The sequence below is a fragment of the Arvicanthis niloticus genome, chromosome 19, assembly GCF_011762505.2.
Source record: "Arvicanthis niloticus isolate mArvNil1 chromosome 19, mArvNil1.pat.X, whole genome shotgun sequence".
Classification (NCBI taxonomy): domain Eukaryota; kingdom Metazoa; phylum Chordata; class Mammalia; order Rodentia; family Muridae; genus Arvicanthis; species Arvicanthis niloticus.
In genome coordinates, this window is record NC_047676.1 from 39825030 (window position 1) to 39851517 (window position 26488).

Here is a 26488-nt window from a genome sequence, read left to right on the forward strand (position 1 = left end):
GGCAGAGGCAGGTGGATTTCTGAGTTCGGGGCCAGTCTGGTCTACAGAGTGAGTTCCAGGACAGCCAGGGCTACACAGAGAAACCCTGTCTCGAAAGAGAGAGAGAGAGAGAGAGAGAGAGAGAGAGAGAGAGAGAGAGAGAGAGAGAGAGAGAGAGAGAGACAGAGACAGAGAGAGAGACAGAGAGAGAGAGACAGAGAGAGAGAGAGAGAGAGAGAGAGAGAGAGAAAATAAAAATAAAACATGGTTTGTAAGAGTTCCACAAAAAAGTAGAAAAGGAAAAGAAAGCAAAGGAGGAAAACCAAAAGGTTGCTTAGTAATGGGAAAATGAGCACAATTTGATGACTATATAAAGAGAAATAAAAAGTGAAAACATAAAAGAGTGGGGTTTTGTTTGTTTTGTTTTTTCAAAAAAGATGGAAAACACTAGTAAAAGTGTAGTAAAAGAAGACAAAGATGGGAAGGAGGAAAGGAGAGTTGGAGCAGGCCTTCTGTTTTCTGGGTAACTGGAGACTGCTAGCTGTGTGCAGGATAGGTTGATGTCAGTTGGACTTGTGAGCTCCTGTCTGTCTGGTGCTTTGTGCTGGTGCTGAGCCTGTGCTACACAAGGGTCTGTGATAGAACTGTTGTCTTCACTGTAGCATGTATTTCTTAGTTTTCTGAATGCTGTGATAAGATACCTAAGAAAGATTTGTTTTGGCTTAGAGTAGGAGTGTCTAGTCCATCACTGCAGGTAAACTGTATCAGTGTTCAAGGCAGCTTGTCACATTGCATGACAGTCAAGAGGCAGAAGGAGATGAATTGCTGGTACTTAGCTAGGTGTCTCTTTTGTAGTCCAGAATCAAGTCCCAAGGAACGGTGCCACCCACTTTTAGGGTGGATCTTCACAACTCAATCTAATCAAGATAGGAGCCCCTTGATTATCCAATCCCCAAAGGCCAGTCTTAAACCCAGATACATACAAGCAACACTAAACATACTTCAGCAGGAGATTCTGATATTTTTAAAAGAAGAAGAAAATTCCTCACAGGCCTGGCCATATTTCTAACCTGATCTAAATAATCTTTCACAGGAGGTGATTCTCAGGCCTGTCAAGTTGATATCCAGCACTAAACATCACAGGTGACTTACTTTGTATGTCAGGGGGCCTCTGCTAGCCACACTTAGGTGTCCAGAATATATATTCTGGACAGAATCTTTTCAACTGAGACTGTATGGTACCCAAAGGAGTGAGAAACACTCTGGCTGGGAGGTGACTCCATGTGTTGGAAGTGTGGACAGCAGACTCAGCACTAAGATCTGTACAGATGCATTAAATATCTGTGTTTTACCGTGGCTGTAGGTGACCTGTGAAAGGGTCGCCTAAAGGGGTTATGACCCTCAGACTGAGAACCAGTGCTCTAGAGGTTGATCCCTGCCTGCCTCACCTCAGCCTCAAGACTAAAACATACAGCTCCACTGCTGTCCTGACCGTTGAGGGTTTGTTACCTTAGCTACTGCACTTCACTGCCTTACCTGCACCTCCTGGGCCTGCCTTCACTCTTCAGTTGGACAGCATCGGGCACCTGTCCCTACATCCTCCTCTCCCGATGTCTCACACCTGGGCTGTGGTATGTTAAATTCAAGTTCTCTGTCTTGAGATTATTCCATGTTCTCCGTCTCCCAAGGTAAACAGTTTTAAGTCATAGGTTCATTCTCTCTCACAATAGTGCAGAGCCACTGTCCCTAAGTCATACAGTGATAGGATTCTTTGTTTTCTCATCTAAACCAACAGCAGGAGTGAGTCTTGAGCCATGTGGCTGGAGCTGTGCTTGGCATAGATTCCCGTCTTTTTCTCAGAAGTTTTCAGCTGCCTGTCACTGCCTTCACGACTTTCTGAAGACTTCCTGTCTTGGAGTTGAGTCCATTCTTTATTCTTTTAAACCAGCTCTTGCAGCTTCAGTCAGCGGCTCTCTTACCTGAAAGATGAAATTTCTTGTAATTAATTCTATTTGCCCAGAATTTGCTTTGTTTTCATTTGTAATGGTGGGGTTGAATTCAGGCCCTTTGTTATACTAAGCAAGTGCCCTACCAATGATCTACATCCCCGTCCATTGGCTTACCTTTATTAATGTTTTATATTATAAAGAATGTGTATTCTTAACGTTTGTGAGTAATCTGAAATTTGTAATTAAGTTTTTAAATTATAATATGAATTACTTTTTATTTTTATTTATTCATATTTTTATTTCTAATGTGTGTGGGTATGTTACAGCAGTGGTGGGTCCCTTAGGTCTGGAGTTACAGATAGTTGTAAGCCATATATGGATGCTGGGACTTAAATGCAGGTCTTCTGCAAGAACAGTCAGTGCTCTTAACTGCTGAGCCACCTCCCTAGCCCCTACAATTAAAATTTAATTTTATTAATGGTATTATTTAAAATTTATATATCATAAGTGATATTTTTATCTGTTCTGTCAGTTCCCAGTGAGAAGTGTTAACATCTTAAACTGTGATTTGACTGATTCTTCCATTATTTGGATAATGGATGATGTCTTTGCTTTCTTTCTTTATTTTTTTTTTTTTTTTTGTCTTTGCTTTTCTTATTTTAAGTCTCTACTATTAAGTACATAAAGACAGAAGACTATTGTCTGTTCTTCCTGAGTTGATGCTGTATCCTTACATGACACTCCTCTTTATCCTGGCACTAATGCTTGTTTGAAATCTACTTTGATATTAATATAGCTGTCTGGTTTTCTTATTCTTAGTTTTGTATGGTATATATTGAATTCTACTCCTTTACTTTTAATCTACTTGTGAATTTACACTTTCAGTTTTATCTTACTAATATATTTGGGTCTTCCTTTTTCATATAGTTTGATGATCTGTCCCTTTTAATTTAGTGTTTAAAGTAACTACTTAAAAAAATAAGCATTCTTAGCTTAAAGCTGCTGCCTTGCTCTTTGTTTTCCATTTGCTCCATCTGAAGTCTGTTTTCTTTATGCCCTGCCTCCCACAGTTGCTTAGGGATTACAGAACATACCCTCGGTTTTCATCGCTACAGATGGTTAGTCTTCCTTCTCACTCACCTTTGTTTGTTTGTTTGTTTTTTGAGACAGGGTTTCTCTGTGTAGCCCTGGCTGTCCTGGAACTCACTCTGTAGACCAGGCTGGCCTCAAACTCAGAAATCCTCCTGCCTCTGCCTCCCAAGTGCTGGGATCAGAGGCGTGCGCCACCACTGCCCAGCTGGTCACCCATGATTTTGATTTTGAGTCATGTAGGAGGCACACCTCTGGGCATGTCAATGATATTGTAAGCAGAGCTCAATGGCATCTTCTGATGGGGCTTTAGAAGGCTAAGAGAAATCTGGAGAGTGGTTTTGTAGGAACTGGGCCAGTAGCCATTCATGGTATAATGAGGCAGACAGTCTACTTTCAGGGGTTGGAGAGATGGCTCAGTCGTTAAGAGCATGTACTGCTTTTCCAGGAGACCTGAGCTCAGTTCCCATCCCATGTTAGGATGCTGACAACCACCTGTAATGCCAGCTCCAGGAGATCCAAATGTCTTCTGTTTTCTGTGGGGACCTGCACAGACCTGGCATGTGTACACACACACACATACACACACACACACACACACAAATGAAAGAACAAGTGGAGCAGAAAGATATTTCTAATGTATGGTTTGGTAAGTAAAGCAGGGTGAGCTTAAAGTTTCAGACAAAGAGGCTGGAGATATGGCTCAGTAGTTAAGAGCACTTGTTCTTGGAGAAGACATGGGTTCAGTTCCTTACACCCATTTGGTAGCTCACAATCTGTGGCTACCCGAGTCCGACCTGCGGAATAAGGCAATGGCAACCGTGTTCTTCTTCTTCAAGCGGTTTATTCAGCTATCCCTGTACAGCGAGCTTCCTCTCTCTCCTTCTCTTCTCTTCTTTTGTCTTTTCCCCAGCTCCCGCAGCCCCTTATATGCATTGCCTTGATCCTATCAGCAGCTGCCACGAAGTCACTAATTGGCCACTCTCAATCATTCGAGGTGGGGTTATTGGGTAACCACACCTCTCAGTGCATACAACTCCATATATGGAGTTGTCTTTTCTCTCAAGCAATGCCTATGCCAAGTGCCTCTTTGTAATGGTGAGAGTGGAGCCGCTTCCCACAACAATCTTCCTTAAAAGAGACAAGCACCATTAAAGAAAATCCTCAAGAGTTTACTGTTAGTAGAATGATAGAAAAGGTGTTCTGAAGGCAAGTCCCCCCCCTTCCAGCCCCCCATTAAAGTGAATTAAGTTGTAAAAATGCAAATCATTTGTAAGGAAAACTGGAACTGAGAATGTTCCCCGAAAGGATTGCTTTCTTGTATACAAGTGCCTAGCATAATGTTTTCTCAGGTTGACTTAGGAGGAAGCCTAACTACATCTTTAGCTGGCAGCAAAACTTGTCAGCTAGTCTATGTGACACTGATTCTTTGGGGTATGCAGTACACAAGAGTTAGAGGGTCATGAATGTATGCCTGTATGAAGGTTCCAGAAAGCTGCTGAGGCCAGGCTGTGTTGGCCTAATAGATTTCCTGTAAGAATCTAATAATCCAAGAAGCTGCGAGGTTTAAGCCTAAATTGGAATGGAGATCCCAGGATGTTGGAGATAGCAGGACCATTCAGTACTTGCCAAGGGAAGCTCCAGGCATGGAATGGAACCAGCACAAGAAAGAGGCTATGTGTAATAAGCTATAGAGCTGGAGCGTCAGGGTTATTCAAGCTCAGATAATGCCACTATAAGCCTCAAGTTGCAAGCATATATCTGTAGAGTTTGGTGTTGCTCCTTTTAGGTTTCAATCTTCATTTGGTCTGGTGTTTCCTCACTATGCCTCATTTCTCCCTTTTAATAAATAGAAATATTTATTCTTTGCCGTTGTTTATTGAAAACAAGTAACTTGTCTTTTGAGTTTATAGGTGTCTGTGTCTATAAACTTTTACTCATAAAATTACCATAGAGAGATGGCTCAGTGGTTAAGACCTCTTGGTGTGCATGCAGTGGTTCAGTTCCCAGCACCCACAGGGAACTCACAGCCATCTGTAACTTAGATTCCAGGAGATTCAGTTTGTTTTTCTGGCCTTTGAGAGGGCACCAGGCCCACAAGTGATGCACTTACATACATGTAGGCAAACACTCTTACACATAAAATAAAAATAGTTGTTTGTTTGTTTGTTGAGATAGGATTTCTTTGTATAGCCCTGGCTGTTCTGGAACTCACTCTGTAGACCAGGCTGACCTCGAACTCAGAAATCCGCCTGCCTCTGCCTCCCAAGTGCCGGGATTAAAGGTGTGCACCACCACTGCCTGGCTAAAATGGTTCTTTTTTTTTTTTAAAAAAAGGTATGTTTCAGAATTGGATCTGCACTTATTTTTGAGCAACTTTGCAACTATAAAACTTTGGGGAACTTTTGGAGATGACTAAATGAATCTTGCATTATGAGATGAACATGGAAGTTCAGGGGACAGGATTAGAATGTTATGATTCATAGTGATGGGTTTTGTCTCCATGTTGTCTATAGTAACTGTCAATCTACAGGATTTAGAATCACGTGGTGTTGGGTGGTGAGGAGTTCCACAGTGAGCCTAGGACCAGAACATGTCTCCTTTTGCACTCTCTCTGTGACACAGTGTGACCTTCTCACACTCTCTCTGTAGACATAGTGTGTCTCTACACCAGTCTCTCTTGACATAATGGATCCTAGCGCCCCTAAACTGCCAACCAGAACGAATCCTACTTCCTTAAGTTGTGGTAGTCAGGCGTTGTGTCACAGCAACAAGAATAGTAACAGACATGAGGTGGAAATCTTAAATTGCACTTTATGCATCACTATAGTCCTGTGTTATGTTGGTATACACTTTACATTTACATGTGCTAGAAATCCCACAATATTGTTTTTACTTTCAAGAAGACTTGAAATTTTAAAGAAATTAACCCAGAAGAAAAGTAGGTGAGGGGTAAATAGTTGAGCTCATAGAGTGTTTGCTTGCTAGCATTAGGACCCGAGTCTGATGCCTAAGATACATGTGGAAAAGCTGGCAGGGTGGCACATGATTGTGGTCTCTGTTCTGAGGAAGCATTGATAGGAGGATCCTTGAGACAGCTGGCTTACCAAATTGAGGAGCCTTAGGTCTCAAGAGACACCATCTCAACAAGTTGGATGGCTTCTGAGGAACAATCCAAAGTTACTCTCCATACACATACTGTATGTACATACATGTGCACTTACTTATATATGTGTATAACTATACATGTGCATGTTCACACATATGCAAAGAAGAAAACACTCATAGTCACTCATAAAATTACCATTTTTTATCATTCCTAATCACTTGAATTCTGTTTCTTCCACCCTTTTCTTTCAATCTGAAGAACTTCGTTTAGTGCTTATCTTAGTGTAGATATATTGAGACAGTTTCTCTCAGATTCTGATTATCTGAAGCTTCCCACCTCCTATACTAAAAAGCATCATATGGCACCAGCAAGATAGTTCAGTAGGTAAAGGTTCCTATCACCAATACTGATGAATTTGATCCCCAGGACCTACTTTGTCAAAGGAGAGAACTAACCTATGCAAGTGGTCCTCTGATCTCCACACATATATTGTGGCATGTTCATACCCATGCATGCATGCATAGTTAGACATACAGAATAAAAAATTTTAATATAAAAGACCTTAAATTAGCTTGTCTGCTGTAACAATGTGTCATAGACCGGGTGGCTTGAATAACAGAAATTTGTTATCTCACAATGTAAATAAATAAAATACCTCCCACCCACCAAAGATTAGGGTCCTAGCAAGTTTGGGTTCTATTGAGGGTTTTCTTCTTGGTTTGTTAGAGGCTGTCTTCTAGCCATATCCTTAGTTAAACAAAATAAAGGAAAGCCGCCTTTGTGATGCCCTATTGTCATGATCTGAGCAAAAGTCCCAGTTCAGTATCATCACATTTGGGCTTTGGTCTTCAATGTGGAATTTTAAAGAGGATACAGACTCTTAACCCCTACTAGTCTCTTCATAGCATATGAAATTCTAGATGGAAGATCTTTATTTATTACTTTAAGGCTATCAATTTGCTTTCATACATTTAAAAATGTGATAAAGTTCACAACACACAAGTTTTCAAGTGTACCAGTCAGTGTCATCAGGTACATCCAGTATTGTGACATCATTGTCAACTTCCATCTCAGGGGTGGTTTCCCTCCTCATTCAGACAGAGGCTGTGTTCATTAACTAGTAATTCTGTATGTCCTTTCTTAGCTCTCATAATCTGTTCTGCTTATGAATGAATCTGTCCATTTGATAAGCTTCATAAGCAGAATCATAGAAGACTACCTTTTGTCACTCACTGCATTTAACGTGTTTTCAAGGTTCATCCATGTTGTGGCATGTGTCAGAATTTCATTCTTTTTAAAGGCTGTGTAATAGTTCATTATGTAAGTTATGTCACATTATGCTTTTGTTGGCAGACATTTGAGTTATTTTTAAGTTTTGGCTCTTGTAAATAGCGCTACTGTGAACATATATGTTTAGATGGCTGTTAGAGTTACTTTAGTTGGTAGATACTCCAAAAACAATTACTGGATCATGTGATTATTTTATGTTTAACTTTGGAAATACTAATTGTTTTCCACTGTGGCTATACCACTGCATATTATGGTAACAGGGCTCTCGTCTCTGGATTCAAAGCTATATTTCTGGGCTTCCTGTTTCATTTCTCTTTATGTCTGCCTTGCAGCTTCACACTGTTTTAACTGCCATAATATTACAGTAAGTTTAAAAATCTACAGTGAACCCTCCGTTTTGTTATTTTTAAAATTGTTTTCAAACAAAAATTGTATGGTTTGAGATGATTTTTCTATTTTTGTCCAAATGTCATTGAAATTTTGTTTGTTTATTATTTTGAGATGAGATCTCTATGTAGTCCTTTATGGGACCTCGTAAGGATACCTTGGTTCTTGGTTGGGCACAGGCCTTGAACCCCGACCCCAGTGGGGCAACGACAGGTGTTGAGTCCAGGGTCCTGATGTGTGGTCTAAGACCTCCATTGACCTGCTCCATTCAGTCTCATAGGGCAACGCCCCTACCAGCCCCTCCACAGGTAGAGGGCGTGACTACAGGCCTCAGGCCCTCAAGGGATTTCCATATTAATGAGATACCTAAAGGCCAGAGGGCGTAGCTAATTACGTAAATTACGTATACCTTTCCCAGACCCCCAGACCCTCCTTCCTCCCTATTTAAGTCAGGTCTGCCCTGACCCAAGTGGGGTTGCATCCAGATTCAACTACCATCCGTCATGAAAATAAAGCTTATAAAACTGATGGACTTCCACATGTCTTTTGGGGGCCTGCTGTGGGGAACTTATCTTAGTTCCAGCCATGGGGACCCCCTCTTCAAACAAGCTAGTCGGGCCAAGTAAGTATAATAACTGAATCTCTTTCCGCAGGGCCTCTTTCTTCTCTTCCCGCCCGCCCCCCATTATTCCCCTCAGTCCTTGGTGACCTGGAACCTGCTATGTAGCCCAGGATAGCCTCACAGAGATCTGCTTGCCTCTGCCTCCCAAGTGCTGAAATTACAGTTAATGTATTACCATGGGTAGCTATCATGAGGTTTTGGTAGGATTGCAGTGAATCTGTGATTGCTTTGGGTAGGAATATCATTTTGATAATGTTAAGATTTCCAGTCCATTCCTATATGATATTTATACTTATATCTTTAATTTATTTAAAAAATGTTTGTCATTTTGAGTATGTAAAACTTTTGTATTTTTTGTTAAAAATTGTGTTTTATTCATTAAGACATTATGATGGGTTGTTATGTAACTTTCTTTACAGATTGTTCATTGTTAGTGTATAAAACATAGCTGATTTTTTTTGTATGTATTGTTTTTTGTACTCATCCAGTTTGTTGAATTTGCTTATTAGCTGCAACCAGGATTTCTTAGTAGTAATCTTGGGAAGTTTTCTACATAATACATCATGTGATCTCTCTCTCTCTCTCTCTCTCTCTCTCTCTCTCTCTCTCTCTCTCTCTCTCTCTCTCTCTCTCTCTGTGTGTGTGTGTGTGTGTGTGTATGTGTGTGTGTGTGTGTGCGCTGTAAAAGTAAAAGAAATTACTTTTCTTGCCTAATCTTCTGGTATTCTGTTTGAATATCACAGGTGGGCTGTGATGTTCAGTTCTTCACCTTAGAGGAAACAATTTCAGTTCAGTCTTTTGTCATTGTTACCATTCATGCAATGTGCATAGCCTTCCTAAGACTGCAATGAAGATCAGAGTCTTAATCATTAAACTTTGGAAATTTGATTAAGCTGTTCTGATGTGTCATTTTAACCATGATTTTACTTGTGGTTTGTGGATCTTTAAGTTGATTTTTTTTTTTTTTTTTTTTTTGGGGATTTAGAAATCTTCTAGTTTTTTACATTTCTTCTTTCGGGTTTTTCTTCTTATGTGTTTGGGTGGGGGTTTTGTTTGTTTTGTTTCTCTTCTCGTGTCTCTGTATACCACATTCGTGCATTGTATTTACAGAAGCCAGAAGAGGATATCAAAGATTCCATGAAATTAGAGACATAATGTTATAAGCCTCCATATGGGTGCTGGGAATTGAACCCAGACTCTCTGGAGGAACAGCCAGTCCTCTTAACCACTGAGCCCTCTCTCTAGCCTCTTTTCTATAACTCTTAAACTCATATTATATTGCATGTTTGTTTGTTTGTTTGTTTGTTTGTTTGTTTGTTTTTCCCCCTTCAGTATTTTTCTGTCAGGTAGTTAGTTCAGTGTGTTTAGTTTCTGTCTTATTTTTTATTTTAGTGTCCTTTTCTTTAGTGACAAACTTTTTGTTAATCTAGAATAGTGTAATTTTAAATATTTTCAGAGCAACTTCTATTTGATTCTTTTCCCAAGCTTTAAATACCTGACTAAAATCCTCCATCTGTTCACTCATTTTGTTCATTTTTCTTTAAATCTTTAAACATACTGTAGCAACTACATAAAACCTTTTGTCAGCTAATTTCAGTATGGGTATCTTTGAGTCTATTTCTATTAATTATGTTATAATTGCTTATAAACCAGATTTTTCAATTTATGTGCCTGCTTAGTGATTTTTGAGTATGTGATTGATATTCTGAATGTTCAGTTTTGGAGAGTCTAGCTCTTGCTTTCTTTTGTAGAAAGAACATTTAATTTGATTCCAGCAGCCAGCTACTAGCATATGCACTTGATAACAGTTGCTGACATCAGTTTTAACTGTTACTTTGTGAACGCAACAGATCGACTGATCCTGAGTGTTTATAGGTGGGTTAGAGTTTCCCTGCTTCTGAGCTTTAACTGTTCATGTTGCCAGTTGAATGCCAAGAATCCAATAGAGTATCCCCACCTGGCTTTGAGAACCACACAGCACCCATCCTGTTTTGCCTTCTGCTCTTATTTGGAGTCTGAAGCTTCCACATTTCTTTATCTCTTCAGATCACTGCCTCTCAACTGTCACTTGTCCCTTCAGCTCCAAAATTCCTTACCTTTTGCTCAGGGAGACCACTATACCCTGCCTTAAGTGTCCATCACCTCTCACACCTACAGTCCATATGCCTTCAAGCATAAAGTTGAGACAGTTGCAGGACCGTGACTTGAATTTTTCTCTGTTCAGGAATCACAAATTGTCCAGTATTGGGACAATAGTAATTGTAACTGGCAGAAGCAGAAGTCTGATCCCTGGGACTCCAGGAAAGCTGTAGCAGAATTCCATTGCTCCAGCCACACTGATGCTTCTTCTACAGCATGGCCTTGTTAGTGAGTCTTTACTTCTGAAACAAACTTTTAGCAGTTTGCTGATGATGTTAACTGCCTATGTGACATATTACAGATACAGATTTATTTATGCATCCTTTTTCTGCCAGACTCAGAGCTCAGTGATTGAATCACATGCTTTGCCAAGATTCGGTTGTGCTTATGCCTATTACCTTTCTCTGCCAGTTACACCTAATGATGGGATCACAAGGCTCAATAGAATAGGATTTTGTTTGTTTGTTTGTTATAGAAGAAACAACATTTGAGAATTGTCTAAGTAAGGGTTACTATTATGATGATGAAATACCATGACCTAAAGCAACTCGAGGAAGAAAGGCTTTATTTCACTCACCGTTCCATGTAATGGTTCATCATCAAAAAGTAGTAAGGACAGGAACTCAAACAGGGCAGAATCCTGGAGGCAGGAGCTGATGCAGTGGGCGTGGAGGGGTGCTGCTTACTGGCTTGCTCTCAATGACTTGCTTTTTATAGAACCCAGGACTACCAGCCCAGGGGTGGCTCTACTAAGAAAATGCCCTACAGTCTTGCATACAGTCCATCTTAGAGAAACGTTTTCTCAATTGAGGCTCTCTCCTCCGGTGCCTCTAGCTTGTGTCAAGTTGCCATAAAACTAGCCAGCACAGTAATCAGATTACTATCCTCGAAGAAAAAGTATTATCTTGTATCGGCAGATTATTAAAAGAATGTGCCTGCATACCTTAAAAAGACAGTAAAGGTAAAATTTTAATGAGTTCAATTCATTCAGCTCCCAAATATGACAAGTGTATTGGTTGTTTTATGAAAATAGCAGAAGCATAAAAGTCCCTCTAATTTTCCTTCCCTGCCCATGACTCTTAGAGTAGGTTCTAAAGCATAGAGAGGATTTAACCTTTTCCTGATGCAAATCATCGGACTTTTATGTGAGTGCTGCCTTCCTGTGTGCTTAGAGTACAAGTGTATACTTATTTCCAAAGATGAAGGTTGGGGAGAAGAATCTGAACGAAGAGCTGACTACCACATCATATGCTCCTACTCTGTGACATGGCTTCATGGTCACACAGTCTGCAGACCTGCTGCTGTTGTCACTGGGTCTTCATGTCCTCACTAAAGCTCTGTGTTACATAAAACTTACATTAAAACTTTTTACATGATTTTTTTTTCTCTCTTACTAAATTGCATTTTTCTTACTAAAGGCCTCTGCTATCACTAAAGGAAAGGAAATCAAAATTCTAGCCAGGTTTTAGACTGATTATTTTGCAAACATCTTTTTATTTTTACTTCACATTTTAAAAAAGAAGAAAAATAAAGACAAAAAAACCCCACCTAAATTGCAGAGGATGTATTTTGTTGGTAGTTTATGGAAGAAATAATACTTGGAAATCAAATTACTATCCTAAAAGAAAAGGTATTTTCCTGTATCAGCAAGTTATAAAAAGAATGTGTCAGCATACTTTCTGGTCATAGTACAGTATTGAAGGTGTGGGTGTATGTGCATGTGGACACAGTATATATTACCTCATAATCAGTGCAGCTAGCTACATATGAGAATGAACTAAATATGAATTCTGATTACAGAGAGTAATTCTGTGTAGAGATGCAGTCTAGATTCTTAAAAGTGACTTCCTCATATGTATTTTCACTTGTGTGCCATGTCTCATGTATGTTTGTGTGTGTGCTGGGTATACACACTGCATTTGTACCTGTTCATACATACGTGGAAGCTAGAAAACTTCAGATGCCATTTCTTGGGTATCTTCTACACCCACAGTTTTTTGGGATGGATGTGTCCCTCACTGATCTTTGTTTTATTAGTTGCCTAATCTGGTGACCAATGAGCCCCAGGAATTTACCTGTCTTTGCCTTCCCAGCTCTAAAATGTACATGGGTCACCATACCCAGCTTGTTTTATATATGTTCTGGGGGTCATATTTGGCCTTGCATGACTGCATAGCAAGCATTTAACCAACTGAGCTATCTCCCTACCGCCAATCCTGTGTGTGTGTGTGTGTGTGTGTGTGTGTGTGTGTGTGAGAGAGAGAGAGAGAGAGAGAGAGAGAGAGAGAGAGAGAGAGAGAGAGAGAGAGAGCGAGCTCATGGGGGTGGGTGAGATACCACTAAGTTGCACTATGAACTCATGGGCTTATGGGATCTTTGTGCCTTTACCTCCCCAAGTAGGTTCGGACTACTGGTAACCAATTTGCCTAATAAATATTTTTATTAAATAAAAAAAATTTAGTCTTTGATGAACTAAGTTTCTTCTTTTTATTTCAAGCTTTTTCCCCCTGATTTTATAGTTTATTGCTCAAAACATCACTCAACTTTTTAAAAAGTTTATGCATTCTCATTTTGTCTGATAAACTTATTCAGTATTTATTTCATATGTGATTTTCTATTGCCATGGTTTCTGTTTTCATACCTCTAAGTATATATTATGTATATGCTTGCCTCTTATTACCAGGGAACAAAAAGGTACTGTTAGATTTAGAAATAACAGATTATTTTAAAACTATAATGTTGTTATATAAGTCTAAGGCTCTTATAGCCTTTTAAAAAATTATTATAGTTCTTAAAATACAAGGTATCTTAGGATAGTAGATTGACTTTCAGGGACATTGAAATTAAGCGAAGAAATATGACATTTTAGCTATTAAAAGTTTTGTCATTATTAAATTTATATTTTATAACTATTAAAATCACATTATGGGGCTAGAGAATTGGTTTAGCACTTAGGATCACTTGTTGCTCGTGTAGAGGACCCAGGTTTGGTTGTCAGTACCTACATGGTAGTTTACAATTGTCCGAAACTCCAAAGGATCTGACAAGCTGACTTCCACAGGTACCAGACATGCATAGGATGCACATACATGTGTGCAGGCAAATGCACAAATAAAACAAAAATAAATTTTTTTTGAAAAGAAAAGCTAGGCATAATGGTCCATGTCTTTACCCCCATCCCTTCGGAAGGCAGCAGCAGGTACATCTCTGAGTTTGAGGCCAGCTTGATCTGCATAGCCAGTTCCAGGGTATCTGGGACTCTCACCCCCACCCCAGGGCCGGGGGGTGGGAACCCAGAAAACAAAAAAATAGGAAAAAAAACCAGTCATACTAATTTTCAATGATTTGTTAAGCATGATTTTTGTTTCTTTGCTTGGTTGTTTTAGTTTTTTTGAGGTAGGGTCTCACTATGTAGACCAGGCTGGCCTCAAACATGCAGAGCTCTATGTGTTCCTGAATTCTGGGACTAAAGGGGTATCTGTGGGCCACCATACCCAGAAAGCATGAAAATTTTAAACAACTTTACTGTCAGTTTTCTCTAAGTTAATAGGAAACAAATACTTTTTTTCAAGTATATCTGAATCTTCCAGTAGATTTTCCTGACTTACATGGTTGGAAAGCTTATTTTTATATTGCAGCATTTTGTTATAAAATTACTTGTTGGTAGACTTAATTTGTGGTACCATATCTAATTATCTACTACTGTAGGGGAAGAAAAGCAACATCTTGATTCATCAAAGTGTTCATGGCCGACATCCAGTAACAAGACAGATGGACAAGAGAAAAACATCACAAATTATTTAGCCAAAATTTTGTGTGACACAGGAGGTTTCAGAAATAACCAAGAACCGGGGGAAAGTGGAGCGGTTTCCTCTTAGGTTCGTAAGCGGGCAGGTGTATAGATGTGTGATTGAACAAAAAGTGAGGATCTAACTGATGCTCTTAAGCTGGGAGTTACCAGCATCTGTTTGTTTAGATTCTTCAGAGACTCTGGGCTGGCTTAGAACAGGATGCCTACAGTGCCAGTCTTGGGTCTTATATGAGGTAGGTCAGAGTTTTACCTGGGAAACAGGAAAAGTTAGGGAGTGACTTCTTACTGTACTATTACGTCCAGCTCTGAGCCACGACTTTATGTTATGTAACACCACAAAGTAAAAACTGAACGTGTTTGTGATTCTCATCAGTAATAAAGGTATTGCATATATGTATAATGTTCCAGAATTATAGTTTTGAGCGGCTTAGTTTTACTGAGTCTTTCTTTGTTTCTTCTTATAGTAGCTCTTACAAAGGAGTGTTCCGTTGGAATTGGTTCGATCTCAGTATGTGGTCCTGGCTGGCCTGCAACTCAGTGAGCTCTCCCTGTCTCTTTCATTAATTTTTTGTTCTAGATATATCAAAAATTAAACTTATAGCTGGTCATGTGGGGCACACTTGTGATGTCTGCACTCAGGAAGTGAAGCATGAGCTTGCCATTAATTGGGTTATAGAAAGTAAGACAAATTCTTAAATCAACAAACAAAACCGATCTCCTTTTCTCCTTGTAGTTTGAATTGAAGACCATGCACTAAAGTCAAGCTAACTGATATATATCTCTTTTCTGCCTTAAGAGGATAAAAGATAGTCAGGGATGGTTGGCACATGCCTTTAATCCCTGCACTGGGAAGCAGAGGCAGAAGACCTCTAATTTTGAGGCCAGCCTAGTCTACAAGTGAGTTTCAGGCTCCCAGGGTTGCATAGTGAGACTGTCTCAGTGGGGAAAGTAGAAATGGAAAATGATCTGCTGTTACATTGCTGACTAGCAGTATGGGATTTTACCTCCTATTTGCAAAGTAAATAGATAATATGTCAGAAACTGTAGAAATTTTTATCACTTTTTGTCACAGTTAACTGTATTTTCTAGACTTGAAGCAAAAGTGCTGACTCAGTAAAGAACTACTAACTCATAATTTTAAGGAAGACTAGATATTGTTCTGTATCTTGACACCAGCTTCATTATTTGTTCATCCTGTTTTTCTTAAAAATATCCAGTAGTTTTCTTGAGAATAGAGTTCATGTCTACACTAGAGCTTTGTGTCCACTATACATTGGTGCTGAGTAGCAACTTCTGTTCTTGTTAAAGGTAAGCACTGTATATACCTTATCTAATCGTTAGCTTATAAGTAAGTTGATTTATGGATATGCAACAGAAGAAATTTGCCCATTGTTGAAAGTTGGGATTCAAACCAATTTTGACATACCTGTTGCTATAGCAATTGCTTTTCCTCTCTGAACATATATTTTTAGTTTGGAAAGGTTCACTAGTTCTTGTTTTGTTTGTGTGTGTGTCTTGTATAGTTTGTATGATGTCTTTCTACACTTAATATACAGCTATAACTTTGGTGCTGTGACAACTGTGCCCAACATGGAAATCGTAAGGTATCACATGCAGGATTTACTGACCTGCTTTAATTTCCTCACAGTTTATTGGTTGAACAAGCAAACAAGAACTGCATTTACTTTCACCACTCACATTTACTTGAACATTGTGATTATATTCAAATTCCTTTGACCACTGATTCTTTTTTGAAATTCTTCCAGAGTAAGTAACTAGGTGAGATTTTGTGTCCTGTAAACTCTATTTTTGTAATTGCTTACTAAACCTGTAATGAGGTGGGGTTCTTTTGTTTTGTTTTGTTTTTTCTGTTTTGTTTTTTTGGTCTAAGTTTCTGTTGGTTTCTTAAAAGAAGCGTTTTTGGTCTGTCTGTTTAACATTGGTTTTTTTTGACGTTTCCTTGCAATATGCCTCAAGCTGACCCAGAATTCACAATCTTCTTGCCTCTTCCTCCCTAGTGTTGAAATTACAGACAAGTATTATAAAAGGAAGTTATTATTGCAAATCTAAATTTTGTTTAAGCTTTTATGATTGAAAGTCATGACTCGAAGGGGCTGGAGAGATTGCTCAGTGTTAATAATGCTGGCTGCTCTTCCAGAGGACCTGAGTTCAGTATCCAGCAATCACATGGTAGAGCACCACTATCTGTAACTCCAGTTCCAGGAGCTATGACGCCTTCACACACACATGCATGCAGGCAAAACACCAATGCACATGAAACATTAGAAAATCATGATTTAAAGTCTTTATGATTATAAAACAGTCATCAAATTTTAGGTCAGTTTTAGCTCTACTATAAACTTAAACATAATTGGTTTTTAATATTCTGCAGTAGCGCAAGTCTCTGAAAGTATTGTCACTTAATCTTCTAATGGTTACTCTATTAAATTTCTAGCTTCAACCCCTGGTAATGCTGTTAGTGAACTAGTTACCAAAAAGCCTGGTAAACATTTTGACTTTTTTGGATACAGCAAGATTTCTAGAAAAACTTCATCCAGAAATGTAAAAGTATTTAATTATTTCTCTTTATAGTAAGTGTGAACTGATAAGGGTAAGTGGGTGGGGCAACCGGAAGTAATTACTAAGGCTAGTGGCAATTTTGTGGTTTAATAAAGGCAGAAGCTAATTATTCAGTTTTTATTTAAGTGAAATGCTGCCAAAAAAGGTCCTGCAGAGCAGCTGCACTTCTTCAGTGCCACCCTAATTTACCAAAGACACAGTGTCACAAACAGAACTTTTAAACTTGATATATAGCCACAGAAGGAAGGAAGGTTTTGTTTGGAGTGCATGCAGGAGAACTCCTTTATACAAATCAGCCGGCAGATGATGGACAATGATGAAAATTTGATTCTTTGAAGTCATAATAGTCATTGAAATGTGTGAAATTCTGGTATTGAAAAGAGAGTGGCCAGCAAGACTCTAAATCCTGGGTGGTTGCAAGAAGCTTGCTGGGAGGTTTTTCTGCATTTTGACACCAACTTCCCATTGCTTGTTTCTTACTTCCTTTGTTAAAAAGAAAGAAAGTTGAATTCACACAAGAAAAGTAGGGACAGATGATAACCGAATCCATTTTTATATGGAAAGCTAATATTGTATCATTTAACATTATTAGGATAATTATTCTTTAATGATAGAAGTTTCATTTTAACCCAACTGTTTAAAAGAAAGAAGTTTAAAAATTCAGCAAATCTGTGTATTGATTGTGTATTATTATTGATTTACTAGGACTTAGAGATATTTTTAACTAGTGAGTTGAAGTTCTTTGGTATTGACTTGATGATGGCTCCTTATATCTTACATGACTTAATTTTCTGAATCTAAAATATTTTGAACTAAAAAGAAAGTAGTAAAAGACAATATTGACATCTTTCAGTCATTTCTTTTATAAAAGTAGGGTTTTAGAAAGATCACATGTGATTGATCAGTGTTTTAGTACAAAAGTAAAAATCCATAGGGAATTCCATTACCTCAGCAGTTTAATTTACAGGTATTTTATTTGCTTGTTGGCGAAAGATAAGTGACAGGTAGCTCAGCATGAATTGAGAAAGGAAATCATCGAAGATACTCAACGTAGTAGGGCTCACAGATCTTTCCAAGAGTTACAGGGTTTGGTTGGACTCTTAGAGTGGCAGCATCAGCCCATTGCAATGTGCATTAGAGAGCAGGCTTTTGTCACTAGCTGACGCTGTCTGTGGAACGATAACAGTGTCAGTGTATTTTACAAGTAGGGGAAATAGGTTTGTTTAGGAGGAGAGTCATCTTCAGGGACTTGGAATTTTTGAGCTTTTGTGACCATCAGGTGTCTTAAGCTGCCAAGCTGTTTTATTGTTTGTCTTGTAGCCACTCAGCTGGATTTCAGGAACCTATGTCTTCTATAGGCAAGACAGTGAGTCTCTGGGCAACTTGCAAGGGCTTCAGTATTCAGAAACTCCTTGCTTGAGTATCAGTTTTAAATTGGGGCATGTGTCACTAAGTGTGAGAATTTGAGGAGACATGAAACATCAATAGTTATAAGTTCAGATGTAAGTATAAGCTTTATTGGTTTTATTTTGCCATTTATGCATCACAGTGTAAAAGTATAGAAAAATATTTCTTTCTTTTTTTTTTTTTTCGAGACAGGGTTTCTCTGTGTAGCCCTGGCTGTCCTGGAACTCACTCTGTAGACCAGGCTGGCCTCGAACTCAGAAATCCACCTGTCTCTGCCTCCCAAGTGCTGGGATTAAAGGCGTGTGCCACCACCGCCCGGCCAGAAAAATATTTCTTATAATCTCATTTTCTGGAGGTAACAAATTAATTGAATGTTTCCTTTAATACAGTTGAACAAAAGCCACATAGCATAGTTTCATTCATTAGAAACTTGGCACAGAATAGAGGGGTTGATGTGGGATTTGGAGAAGATGCCTGCCCATTAATGTTATAGCATGCTTATAATGAGTGTTTATGCATTGCTGCAACTATAACAAGGAACTATGATCTTAATCTAGGGGCTAGAAAGATGCCTCAGCAATTAAAAATGAGAACTGTTCTTCTAGAGGACCCAAGTTCACTTCCTAGCATCATATGGGGCTCACACTTCCCGGTAATTCCAGCTCCAGGAGATCTGACTTCCTCTTCTGAATTCTTCACCTACACTCACATACAGACATACGCATAGACACATAATTATAGATATTTTTAGAAATATATTACCCAACAATATAAAAATGTTAGAGATATTAAATAATAAACTAAATGGCTATTGCAAAGGAAGAAATAAACACTGAGGACCTCCCAAAGAGTATTGTGCTTTAGAAAGTCACTCCTTACAATTTAATACTAGGCTGGAAATTGGCTTTAGTAATAGAGTACTTGCCTAGTATGTGTGAAACCCTAAGTTCAATTCCTAGCACCTCCAAAAAAAAAAAAAAAAAAAAAAGGTGTGTGTGTGTGTTGTGCCATGATGCCACACAGGGATTTAACACAGGCCTTGTAAATGCTAAGCAAACACTCTGTCTCAAAAATAAATAAATAAAAGTTAAAGTCTTATTTTAAGTCAAACCTGGCAATTACAAATGACCAAATATTAACAGAGATATTGGTATCCCCCTTAGGTTGGGAATCTCAGGGACAGTTTAAGTTTGAGTTTAGAAGGGAAACCCCAGGGCAGCAAAGCTACAGTTGCCCTGAGAAGGGATACAGAAAAGAGAAGAGGCCATGCCATTTGAGTTAAGTCAGCCACATGATGGATAAGCAGCCACTTGGCTCAGGGTGGGAGCTTTAAAAAAGACTCAAAAAAATTCCAGAGTACCTTCACATGCCTTTGATCCCAGCACTCAGAGAGGCAGAGGCAAGAGGATCTTTGCGAGTTTGAGGACAGCCAAGGCTACACAGAGAACCATGTTTCGAAAAACCAAAATAATAATAATAACAACAAAAACAACAATGATAATATTATTATTATTTGATTAATTAAAAAATCACGAAAGAAAGCAAAGCTAGGCTCTGGCAAGCATCTGAAGAAAGAAGAGAATAAGGTGAAGTTAGAGCTTCTTGAGTTCTTACTCTGAACCTTGTGGTGGCTCCTTATTGGGACAACACTAGCGAGTAGGACTTCTGAGATGGAGAAGTACTTTCTCTAATAAGCACTAAGTATTTCTTCTATCACTTTAGTATGACTTAAGATGAACCTGCTTTCCTGAGGGATGGCACCTTAGTCAGGTGATCTGCTAGTCTGTGAGATTAACGCTTAAAGGAGAGGCAATGCCAAATCTTCACCTAGAGGTAGATTCTATTTGGGGAGGGGGGCGGGGGTTGGGGGGGTGGCTGGGAGGCAACAATTTTCCCTTAATGGGCCTTCTGTGCTTCTGTAACATCAGTTATCCTTGCTCACAAAGGAAGAGCATATTGACTACAAACTCTTAACATACTGGCCCAAGAGGTGGAAGAAGTAGGTCAGAGTTATCTTTAACTATTAGATACAAGAGACTCTATCCAGAAGAGAAAGGAAAGGAGTAGCAGTGGTTGAGCACTTGCTTGGGATGCACAAGGCCTTGGGTTCAATCTGTACAAAGGAGAGAGGGGCTGGGCGGTGGTGGTGCACGCCTTTAATCCCAGCACTTGGGAGGCAGAGACAGGCGGATTTCTGAGTTCAAGGCCCAGTACAGCCAGGACTACACAGAGAAACCCTGTCTCGAATAAACCAAAAACAAAAACAAAAAAAAAAACAACAAAAAAACAAAACAAAACAAAAACAACCAAAAAACAAAGGAGAGAGGGAATGCTTATGGCTTCTTTTTCACTGTACCCCAACACTGGTTCTCAAATTTAGCATTTACAGATAGCACAGTAGACATTTATACAGTAAAATATCGGGGAATTAGTAAAGTGAGCCAGAAAGATTATCCGAATTTATAAACAACCAGAAAACAAGCATATGGAGGTAGGAAGCAAGAGAAGAGCATCAGCTGATGTGTAGATATTCAAATGCCTTTTCTTGTTTTTCTTTAGGATATCACTACTTTAACTGGTGTTCCAGAAGAGCACATCAAAACCAGAAAGGTCAGGATCTTTGTTCCTGCTCGCAATAATATGCAGTCTGGAGTAAACAACACAAAGAAATGGAAGATGGAGTTTGATACCAGAGAGAGATGGGAAAATCCTTTGATGGGCTGGGCATCAACGTGAGTGCTTTGCATATTGTTTTCAGATTTTCTATTGAAAATGCTGCTTTTTTTCTTTCTTTAAAGAAAACACAATTTTTTCTTATAGCTAATATGCTTATGAAAATTCTTTTTAGTACAGCTAGGTTTCACTATAACTGAAAACATGGAATTATATATATTCTTTTATATATTTATAGATATGAACATGTGAATGCGGCTTCGAACATTGAACCTGCAGAAGTTCTATTCTAGATATGTTAAGATAAGCTTCAAAATATGGGATTCTAACTATGACTATTGATCAGAAATACTCTGGGAGTGATATCAGTAATTTATTGGCACTACCTTGTTTTTGTTTCAGTGTGGTTTTTGGACACAAGCTTTCTCTGTTTAGCTCTGGCCAGCCTAGAACTGGCTGTACTGACCAGCCAGGCCTCAGTGTTCCTCCCTTTTCCCTTCTGCCACCTTACAGCACCTCCATATCTATTAAAACAATACTCCTGGGTAACTAAAATCAGAAATTAGTTAATTTGAGGAAAACTTATAATTTCCTGAGATCTTGTGTGAGAGCTGGTGATTAAGGTTATAAATAATAAATTATAAATTTTTATAACATGGTAGAATAAATTTTAGAAGATACTGTTTTTTTTCTGTATCTAGGAGACTTTTTGTTAGATAGGCTTCTGTTTTGAAATTTCAATAGAATTCTATTGGAAAATATATAAAACATAGTTTCTGGGAGTTTTGATTTCTTAAATTTTATGTTTCATGTAATATATTGAGTCTTTTGTAGATCATATATTTCCAGAGACCTAAGAAATTTAGAAGAAAAGTTTTTGTTCATACATAGTGGTTAAAACGTTATGATCATTGTTTTGAATTACATGTTTTTTTATATGTTCATCTATACCCGGGATTTATATATTAATGAATTTACAGGAATATTCAGTTACAGATCCTTGTTACAGTATTAACAACTTGTATATTTTAGCTTGTTTCTGGGGAAAATACTTTAGATAAGAATATTAGGCTAGTCACTATGGTGACCAATAACATAATCTCTGTGTTTGAAGGTGGGGTCAGTAAGATAAAGAGTTTGAGGCCAGCTTGAATAAAAACAAAGAGTCACTATGAGAAAGGGGGAAAAGGAGTTGGAGTAAGGGAGGAAGAAGGGAAGAAAAAGTGGAATGTTGTGAGGTTTATACACAGACACACAGACACATTCATACCATTGCAACAGTAATGGCTGAGGCAGCAGCTAGATTAACAATAGACTAAACATACAAGTACATGTGTACTTTATATGAAACAGCCTTTAAATAAAGACCCAAAGAAACGGTCTTGTGTGTTCTGCTTAGATTTGATAATGTACACAACTGTGTAAAGGTCTGCCTAGACAAAGGGAAGTGATCAAACGGTAAGATGCTGGGGGATGCTTGCTAGCCAGGCTTCTTTGTTTAAATTCCCATCTGTACCCAGCGACTTCAGGGATGCTTTCCTCTTCTCTAGGCATCAGGTGATCACCTCTTGAATGAGCATTTCTTAATGACTTCAGAGGAAAGTCAGAGAATTCTGTTACCGCCTGCTTCAGGGCAGAAGGGCATGGACAGACCAGGGAGATGCGGTTGCTGCTAGTTTATTTTCTCGAATGCCAGATACCATGTTTTGTGTAGTGTGTCTTAAACCTTATCCATGGGTTTAGTAAATAAATTTCACTTTACTGTGGTTGCACAAATATTCACCCGGTCATCATGGCATGGCTTCCAGAAATATCAGACATTCTGGAGTAATGATCACTTAACTAATCTGTGGACTGAAAATTACAATTTGGAGGTAAAACTTTTTTCAAAATACAACTTGTTCAAAGTAAAACATTAAGCTTCTAGTTTTTTTTTTAATGAGAGGATGACTTTATTTAACAAGGAAAAAGTATTTGTTCAATACACTTTTAGTCCTTACAGACCATATTTTTGCATATTGAAAGAGAAATGACTGTAGATCATACACCTAACATTTATCTTTGTTCAAAAACTCAACATTTCCTGATGTGGGTGATCTTGGCTTGATGATTTTCCATAGCAGCTTCTACCTACGATATAGATGGAATAACAAGGAGGATGTAACACAGACCTGGCCTCAGAGGTGAGGAAGTATTACAGGTAGAAGCACAAGAAGCATGACATGTACCTAGAAGGAGAAGCTTTCTGTATGTTAGAGGTTGTTTTTCTGACTTGTCTTTAATACACAAATAGAAAAAACCAAGAGCCCTAGAGTAGGGCCATGCTAACAGAAAAGGTACTTAGTTCTGCAGTTACTGTGGCAGCACTGTGATAGAAGCTTGATCCCAAGTTTTGCATGTTTTAGTGGAGGCAGATATGAGATCTTGCTAGGGAAGTTAGCTTTGTGGCTAATGAGCATAGTTTTGGTTTTAAATATAGTGAATAAATATCATTGTTAGCTATTTGTACTATTTTTTAAAAAAAAATTGAAAGGCCACTTTCTAACGTGTGCCTTGATCTTTGTTTTTAAGATTTTAAAATTCATATTTTTAAGTACTATATTGACATTTTGTATCTGAAGTGCAAGCTTCTTATGCTCTTTTAATTACCCAAGTCTTTTAAATGTTAGAACTCAAAGGTAAAAGGTTTAGCTTTATGTAAACTTGGAAAATATTATAAGATGCAAAAATCATTACAAGTTTGGCCCAAGATTTATTCAGTCTAAATCTCCTTAATCCAGTAGGTTAGGTACCACAGTAGGGACCAGAGTGAACTATCCCTTGTCATTTAGTAGTACACCTAGTTGGTTGTTAAACTCATGTAGTTTTTCTTTATTTGTTGTGTGCGTGTGTATGTATGTGCTCAGGTTATCAAGTTTGGCAGTAAGCACCCTTAACCCACTGAGCCATCTTATTAGAGAAGTATCAGTCTATCATTTCATTTCTAGAAGCAGCAAGTAGTTTGTTTTGTGTCAAATGGACATGGAAGGCCATTTAATTTAAGCAGGAGTGTTCATGAATTTTGATACTGCTAATTCTCTCATTGTCTAATTATCCACATAGAAGTCTTGATCCTTAAGCCATAATAACCAATTAATGTGGACATGATTCTTAAGTTTGTAGTTAGGCCTTTTGGATTTTCAGGAGTAAATTGTCTGTGCCATCCTTTCCTCTAGCACTTTTTGACTTTATTACAAAGTCACCTTTAAAATGTGTTTGAATCCCTTGGCTCAGTTTTCTAAACTCTTGAGTAAGGTATTGCCTCCTGCCTCTTACTGACTTTATGAACAAGTGAGCAAGTGTTTGTATTTGTAGATGGGAGTAATCTGAACACGTGAGATGACCAGCGGTTCCTCTCCTGCCCTCTATCCATTGTTGGACACATACTCTCTGTCTCCACAGAAAAGAACTCAGTTAATACTGAATGTATCCTTGTAGATTTTTCTTTTCAGTGTATATTTGGTTCAGTGCATATTTTTTTTTCAGGCATATATGTGATTTCATATATCTTTTGTTCAAATTTACTGGCATAAGTTGCAGGATCAGGAAGCTTGCTGATGATATTTTCATCCTCAGAGAGGAAGCTGATTGGGATAACACAGGGTAGAAGGAGGACATAAGCCCTCAAAACCTGCCCCAGCATCCTGCTTCCTCCAGGAAAGCTCTACCTCCTGAAGTTTCCATAATCTCCGTAGACAGTGCCACCAGCTGATGATCACAGGTTCAAATTTATGAGTCTATGGGAATATTTCTCATTCAAACCACCCTTAGCATTCTTTGCTTGTCAGAGGTCATTTAATAAGAATTCTCAGTTCAGGAAGGTTTTGCAAATATCTTTTATGGAGTAGTAACCCTATTAAGTCAGTAGTTTTTTGACATTTGTGACAACTTAATTTTTATATATTTATGTTAAAATTCTAAATGTGAACAAAAATAGCTCTTTAAATTAAAAAAAAGAAATATCATAGGTAAATAATGTTGAAATCTATTTATTATGTAACCGCATTGAGAAACAACATGTCCAATATCTTAAGAAATCTTTCGCCTACTTTCTTATTTTATTAAAGAGGATTCTTTGGGGGCTGGAGAGATGGCTCAGAGGGTAAGAGCACTGTCTGCTCTTTCAGAGGTCCTGAGTGCAGTTCTCAGCAACCACATGCTGGCTCACAACCATCTCTAATGAGATCTGTTGCCATCTTCTGGCCTGCAGGCATGTATGCAGGCAGAATGCTGTATACATAATAAATAAATCTTAATATGAAAGAGAGAGAGAGACAGAGAGAGAGAGACAGAGAGAGACAGAGAGAGAGAGAGAGAGAGACAGAGAGAGAGAGACAGAGAGAGAGAGACAGAGAGAGACAGAGAGAGACAGAGAGAGAGAGACAGAGAGAGACAGAGAATGAATCTTTATGTGTTCTGTGACTGGTGTTTTAGCACAACATTGGATTTATAAGATTCATCTGTTTTACTACCAAAGCAACACCTTGGGGGTTTTCAGTTGGAGTTTTTACATATAGTTCTGAAATGAAGAATCTCATGTAGATCTTTTAATGAATGATGACTTCCTGATATGCTATGTAAACCTTTAAACATTAGTCATTGATTTATAATCAAATCTACTTATATTGTGGAGTATCAGTAATATATTAATTCTCTGATCCTTACTGCTCTTGAACTAAGGGTAACAACTGTGTAGAGTTTTGTTCTGGTAGACAGTCACAGAACTGCTAGATCATCTGGAACTGGTGCAGGACTGATTTGTTGTTTTCCTTGATTGGTTGGGATATGACTTAGTCCTCAAATTTGGTGTTTCTGGTTAAAAGGCATAGTCTTTCTGACATTCCAGTGGAGAGCACAAGGTGCTTAGCAAGTCCTGACTTGTTCTAGCCTGAAGTAGAGAGCTGCTGAAAACTCTGGTCAGTCTTTCCCAGCCTTCCTAATCCACGGACAGTGCAGAAGTTCACTGCTCTATGGATTCCTCCCTTCCCAACTGCTTCCCCAACAGCCCTAAACCTTTGTCTTCAGATTGCTTGTGGTGACAGCAATACCTTTCTGCTTGATTTCTCCATGTTCCTATGTGTCTGAACTACAGAATTCTTAGGGGGAAAATTATGAACTATTTCCAATATAGTTAGTTCCTTTGGGGTGGAAGGATTCTTTCTAGTTATTTCTACTTTTGGTCTCTCTCTCTCTCTCTCTCTCTCTCTCTCTCTCTCTCTCTCTCTCTCTCTCTGTCTCTCTCTCTCTCATCTGTTTTTCTCTATTTTGCTAAGAGTTTATAATTGCTATGTATGTATTTGTTAGTCAGGTAAATTTCTTAGAAACAAGCTTCTTTATCATTACTAACTTGGAACCTCACCAGTTGAGAATTGAGGAAATAGAGTATAAAAGTAAAAGTAGAAATATAAAGATTG

At 38.4% G+C, this 26488-nt stretch overlaps 1 protein-coding gene across 1 annotated transcript in view; it reads left to right on the forward strand.

The window, feature by feature from the left end:
• The window catches only part of Ndufs4 (NADH:ubiquinone oxidoreductase subunit S4), a 107472-nt gene that overhangs the window by 56378 nt on the left and 24606 nt on the right, over positions 1-26488 (forward strand). The window contains exon 3 of the mRNA XM_034523694.2: positions 20922-21094. Within this exon, the coding sequence (XP_034379585.1) occupies positions 20922-21094 (173 nt within the window). The remainder of the gene's footprint in view (positions 1-20921; positions 21095-26488) is intronic.